The 6,232-nt window shown below is 43.1% G+C and overlaps 1 gene segment (V, D, J or C); it reads right to left on the reverse strand.

Moving 5' to 3' along the window:
- Positions 1–797: 797 nt before the first annotated feature.
- Positions 798–5,889, reverse strand: LOC127546338 (immunoglobulin kappa variable 1-39-like). The segment is given in 2 exon segments: positions 798–1,255; positions 5,736–5,889. Coding segments are annotated over 2 exon segments (552 nt in total).
- Between the last annotated feature and the right edge of the window lie 343 nt (positions 5,890–6,232).

Below are 6,232 nucleotides of genomic sequence, written 5' to 3' on the forward strand. Positions count from 1 at the left end.
CTGGCTGCCCCATGGGAGAATGGCCTGAAACAGGCTGTGTCCAGGCAGAGGAGATAGCCAGGATGGGGAAAAGGCCAGAGGCCCAGAGGCAGGAAGGTTGTCTGAAGGAGCCAGGGGAGGCTGAGGGTGGGGGACGACCAACTTCGATCATGGAATACCTACCTTCAAGCATTCAAGGGGCTGTGACAAGAATGGGGGTGGGACTTGTTCTGCCCAGCACCAAAGCCCAGAAATGTGAATAAAGGGGGTAGGTGCAGAGTGGCAGAGTTTGGACGTAAGTACAGACCCTTTGGCAATGAGAACTGTCTAGAAGAGTAACTGATGACCCAGTATTGGAGGGAGTAATGATGATGATGATGGTAATAATAATAAGTAACATTCCTAAAGTGCTTACTTCGAGGCACACTGCTAAGTGCTGGAGATTTATTATCTCACTTGATCCTCACAATCACCCCAGGAAGTAGATGCTATTAAGATTCCCATTTTACAGATAATAAAACTGAAACAAAGCAAAATGACTTGCCCAGCATCACACAGCTAGAAAGTGTCTGAGACTGGCTTTGAATTCAGGTCTTACTGACAGTATCACTCTGTCTATTGCCCCAAGTAACTCCCTTAGTATCTTGTCCCCCTGAACTGGAAGTCTTCGAACAAAGGCTATAAGAACATGTGTGGGGATTTGGAAACAGAATTGTTGCTCAGGCCTGAGTCAGAGAAAACACCTTTGGGTGTCATCCACTTATTAGTTTATGTCACTCTGTAATTCTTGTCTGAAAAAGAAAACAAGGTCAGAACTCTCACAGCCCCAGCATTTTCCTCTGAGACCCAGAAACCTCCCCCTGAGGCAGCCCAGACAAGCTGCCTCCATCCCAGCTGAGGGGAAGGAGATGCCCCTGGGGCCCTGATGCCCCCTCAGCAGCTGCTGGGCAGGTTTTTGTTCGGGGCTGTATCACTGTGGGAGGAGAGCTATACCACTGCTGACAGTAATAGACTACAGCGTCCTCAGCTTCCACTTTGCTGATTGTGAGGGAGAAATCTGTCCCAGAGCCACTGCCACTGAAGAGGGCAGGGACCCCAGTTTGCAGGTTGTTTGCTGCATAAATTAGGTGCTTGGGAGCCTCTCCTGGCTTCTGTTGGTACCAATTTAAGTAATTTCTAACACTTGAGCTGGTCTTGCAGTTAATGGTGACCCTCTCTCCTGGAAACACTGACAAAAATTCTGGCGACTGAGTCACCACAATGGCCCCTCTGGAACCTGGAATAAAAAAGAAAAGATAAAACACCATCCATATGTCTTCATTATCCTGGACTTTCAATTCAGAATGAATAAACACAGGGAAAAAACAAATTTTCTTCCTCTCTCCTAACCTTCCCCAGATACATCCCAGAGATGGCCAGAAAGCAATGGAGCATGTGCAGGCTCCCTCACCTGAGATCCAGAGCAGCAGAGAGCAGAGAAGCTGAGCCTGGGCCCCCATCTCCTCCCCTGGCCTTGGATGCTGCTGAGCAGAGACCTCACCCATGAGCTGGCATTTATCTGGGTCTGAGCCTCTGGGTCTGTCCCTGGGGAGACATGCAAATCACCTGATGTAGGCAAGGGGAAGTAGAAAGGCAGAATGATTTTAAGAGTTTTCCTTTCATATAGCTGGACTATTGATAAATTCAAGTCATAAAAGATGTTCTAATCCTGTCTATTCCCCCAAACAGTGGTATCAGACTAAAATCCCCTTTGGGCTATTTATTGATTTAGTTTTGTTATCAATGTTTTTGTTGGAATCCTTACAAACTGCTAACTCATTAGAGTTGATCTAATCTTACAAGAAGATGTTTTGGGCAGAACCTGAAACAAGGTACTAAGTAGAACTAATTAATATAAGGCTTGTGTTCACACCTTTACTCATTGGAGTTCAATGAGTTCACACCTCCTTTGAAGCTCTTTGGGCCAGAGAGCACTATGGGAGAAAACCCATAATCCCTCTCTCTCGTATCCCACAATTCATCCCTCTTGTATAAAAGAAACAGACAGAGGCTCTCGGTCAGATTTCAGCGGAATTACGCCAGAAGCCCTCTCTCCAAGGCGAGGCAAGAGAGAATATGTATTCCACTTGGCTGGCTGGTCGCAGAGGAGAGTTCAGCTAGATTGGAGAGGAGCGACTCTGGTGCAGACACAGAGCACTTTGAGAGATTTCACCAGAATGACATCAAGACTGGAGCTGGCTGGAGGCTGAAGAAAGCAGAGACAGAGGCAGAGGCTGAAGGACAAAACCTTTGGATTTGGCGACATTCGGAGGGAGCTCTTGGAACCAAGCAGAGAGATAGACCTCAACTAACAGGCTATATCGGAGATAATAAAAGATCTGAACTTTTATCACCTGGCTGCATTTGGGAAGAAGATCACCGCATTTTGGCGCCTGATCAAAACCTTTGATTTTGGAGACATTCGGAGGGCTCTAAGCTAAACCGGCTGTGTTTTGAGAAGGACAAGAACGCCAACATTTGAATTCCAACAATATAAATCAATAAATTTTCACGACAAGAAAATCTATGTAATAAGTATTACATATTTTTTCAGAGTAGCCCATGTTTTCTTTGATTCTTTGTGGATTTTCTTTTGCTCTCTGTTGTGCACTTTGCTGCATTATTTTTTTCTCTCCTTTTTCTTTTCTTTTCTAAAGAAGGCTGCAATTATACACACACACACACACACACACACACACACACACACACACACAACCATACTCTGCTTATTTCTACCTGTCATCTGTTTCTTGAAGGATGAGTAGCATCTTCCTTCATAGGTCAAAATCTTGCCACATTTCTAAATGTATCATTTCCTACACCACAGCAGTATCCTAACTCCATCTCATCTGATGTGAGGGATTGGCTCTGAACATTTTCTCCTCAATTTTCTGTAGTTCTCCTATTCTTGACCACATATATTTCATTTATATTACAAAATTTTAGTTCAAAATAATTGAAATTATCCTTTTTACACTTCAACAAAGATCTCCTTTATAATATAAGACATGGTCTGAGACTGCTGAATCTACTTCCTTTATATCTTTTATTCCTGGCTTCTTTGAAGTTCTTGACCTTTTGCTCTTCCAAATGAACTTCATTATTATTATTATTATTGTAAACCAGTAAAATAATTTAAAATTAATTATTTTAAAATGATTTTATACTATTCCTGGAAGCAACATTGTGAAATTCAAGTTTTGAATCTGCTGTCCATTTCCATACTATGGTAAATTTTCCCATTCATATTCTAAGTTACAATTACTTGTATATTTTCCTCTTTCCTGCTTTTTCTTAATACCTTTCTCCTATCTCTCCTCATTCCTCTGTTTTACTTGCTACTATTTTGTCCTCCTATTCCTTAACCTGATCACTCCTCTAAAAGTCTCTCCCTTATTCCCCTGCCCGCATCCTGTGGCCTTTTGTTTCTTCCTGAATGTAGAAGATTACACATATATGTACAGATACACACACACATATATGCATATATACACAGATATGTATGTGTATATATGTGAATACACAATTTGTGTTTGTATATTATGTGCACACCCCCAGCATATACATTTAATATGCATACAGGTAGTTCACTACCTGCTCTCCTCCTTACTAGTTTTATCCTTTTAGGCCTCATTTTATGAGATAATTACTTCTTATTGTTTATGACTTCTATTATCTCTTGCTATACAGGTGTATTTCTTTAAGGATCACCCCATCATCCTTAGCTCAATCCTAGCCTTACTTTCAAGCTACCTAAATAATAATGGCATTCATTAGAGTACTGCAAATATTTTCATATATATGAGGTAAACTATTTAACCTTATTGAGTCTCTTATATTTAGTCTTTAATGTTTATCTTAAAATTTCTTGAAAGTGATATATCAATTTTCTCTTAAGTTCTGGGATTTTGGCTACAAAAACCTAAAACTTTTTCAGTTCATCAAATGTTAACTTATTTTTTCCATTCACAATTAGTGCCCCAGTGGTTTGGGTGGGGCTCTCCAAAGAGACCTTAGGAAGGATGGGACTAAAGGGGTCTCACTGCATGGACATGAATAAATGAAATGCAAGGCCCAGACTGCAGCGAGTGTCTGACAGACTGTGACACTTTCTTGGTGTTTGGTTTTAGTGAAACCACAAATAAACAGAGTCCAACAAACTGAATCTGCGGAGTAGCCGTGCCTGACATGTGTCTCTCCTTTGTAACCTTCCGTAGGAGGCTGGTAACACCCGTCTAGGTTCCCAGCTGTTCTAGCTTTGTCCTGGTCAGAGCTCCCTGGAATCTTGCTTTCCCTCCTGGCTGCCCCGTGGGAGAATGGCCTGAGACAGGCTGTGTCCAGGCAGAGGGAGGCAGCCAGGATGGGGAAAGGGCCAGAGACAGGAAGGTTGTCTGAAGGAGCCAGGGGAGGCTGAGGTTGGGGAAGGACCAAGATGGGGCATGAAATACCTGCCTTCAAGCATTCAAGGGACTGTGACAAGGATGGGGGTGGGACTTGTTCTGCCCAGCACCGAAGCCCAGAAATGTGAATAAAGGGGGTAAGTGCAGAGTGGCAGAGTTTGGACGTAAGTACAGACTCTTTGGCAATGAGAACTGTTCTACAAGAGTAACTGATGACCCAGTACTGGAGGGAGTAATGATGATGATGATGGTAATAATAATAAGTAACATTCCTAAAGTGCTTACTTCGAGGCACACTGCTAAGTGCTGGAGATTTATTATCTCACTTGATCCTCACAACCCCCCCAGGAAGTAGATGCTATTAAGATTCCCATTTTACAGATAATAAAATTGAAATAAAGCAAAGTGACTTGCCCAGCATCACACAGCTAGAAAGTGTCTGAGACTGGCTTTGAATTCAGGTCTTACTGACAGTATCACTCTATCTATTGCCCCAAGTAACTCCCTTGGTATCTTGTCCCCCTGAACTGGAAGTCTTCGAACAAAGGCTATAAGAACATGTGTGGGGATTTGGAAACAGAATTGTTGCTCGGGCCTGGGTCAGAGAAAACACCTTTGGGTGTCATCCACTTATTAGTTTTATGTCACTGTGTGATTCTTGTCTGGAAAAGAAACAAGGTCAGAACTCTCACAGCCCCAGCATCTTCCTCTGAGACCTAGAAACCTCCCCCGAGGCAGCCCAGACAAGCTGCCCCCATCCCAGCTGAGATGAAAGAGATGCCCCTGGGGCAGTGATGCGCCCTCAGCAGCTGCTGGGAAGGTTTTTGTTCGGGGCTGTATCACTGTGGGAGGATAGTTATAGTCATGCTGACAGTAATAGACTGCAGCGTCCTCAGCCTCCACTTTGCTGATTGTGAGGGAGAAATCTGTCCCATACCCACTGCCACTGAACCGGGCAGGGACCCCAGTATGCAGCCTGTTTGCTGCATAAATTAGGAGCTTGGGAGCCTCTCCTGGCTTCTGTTGGTACCAATCAAATTCATTATTAACACCCGAGCTGGTCTTGCAGTTAATGGTGACTTTCTCTCCTGGAGACACTGACAAAAATTCTGGCGACTGAGTCACCACAATGGCCCTCTGGAACCTGGAATCAAAAAGAAAAGACATAACATGATCCCAGTGACTTATTGTCCTGGACTTTCAATTCAGAATGAATAAACACAGGGAAAAAGCAAATTTTCTTCCTCTCTCCTAACCTGCCCCAGACACATCCCAGGGACGGCCAAAAAGCAATGGAGCATGTGCAGGCTCCCTCACCTGAGATCCAGAGCAGCAGAGAGCAGAGGAGCTGAGCCTGGGCCCCCATCTCCTCCCCTGGCCTTGGATGCTGCTGAGCAGAGACCTCACCCATGAGCTGGCATTTATCTGGGTCTGAGCCTCTGGGTCTGTCCCTGGGGAGACATGCAAATCAACAGATGTAGGCAAGGGGAAGTAGAAAGATAGAATGATTTTAAGAGTTTTCCTTTCAAATAGTTGGACTATTGATAAATTCAACTCATAAAAAATATATTATCCTGTCTATTCCCCCAAACAGTGGTATCAGACTAAAATCCCCTTTGGGCTATTTATTGATTTAGTTTTGTTATCAATGTTTTATTGTAATTTTTGTTAATTCTGTTTTCCTTTTTTTAAGCTTTTACTAATTTTGAACTTTAATTTAGAGAGACACAAAAAGGAACATTTCTATGTATGGGACCCATCATGAAAACAGGATTCAATACCTAAATTTCCCTTTCAAATTGTTTCCTTTTTTT

The sequence above is a fragment of the Antechinus flavipes genome, chromosome 2 (genome assembly GCF_016432865.1).
Source record: "Antechinus flavipes isolate AdamAnt ecotype Samford, QLD, Australia chromosome 2, AdamAnt_v2, whole genome shotgun sequence".
In the NCBI taxonomy this organism is placed as follows: domain Eukaryota; kingdom Metazoa; phylum Chordata; class Mammalia; order Dasyuromorphia; family Dasyuridae; genus Antechinus; species Antechinus flavipes.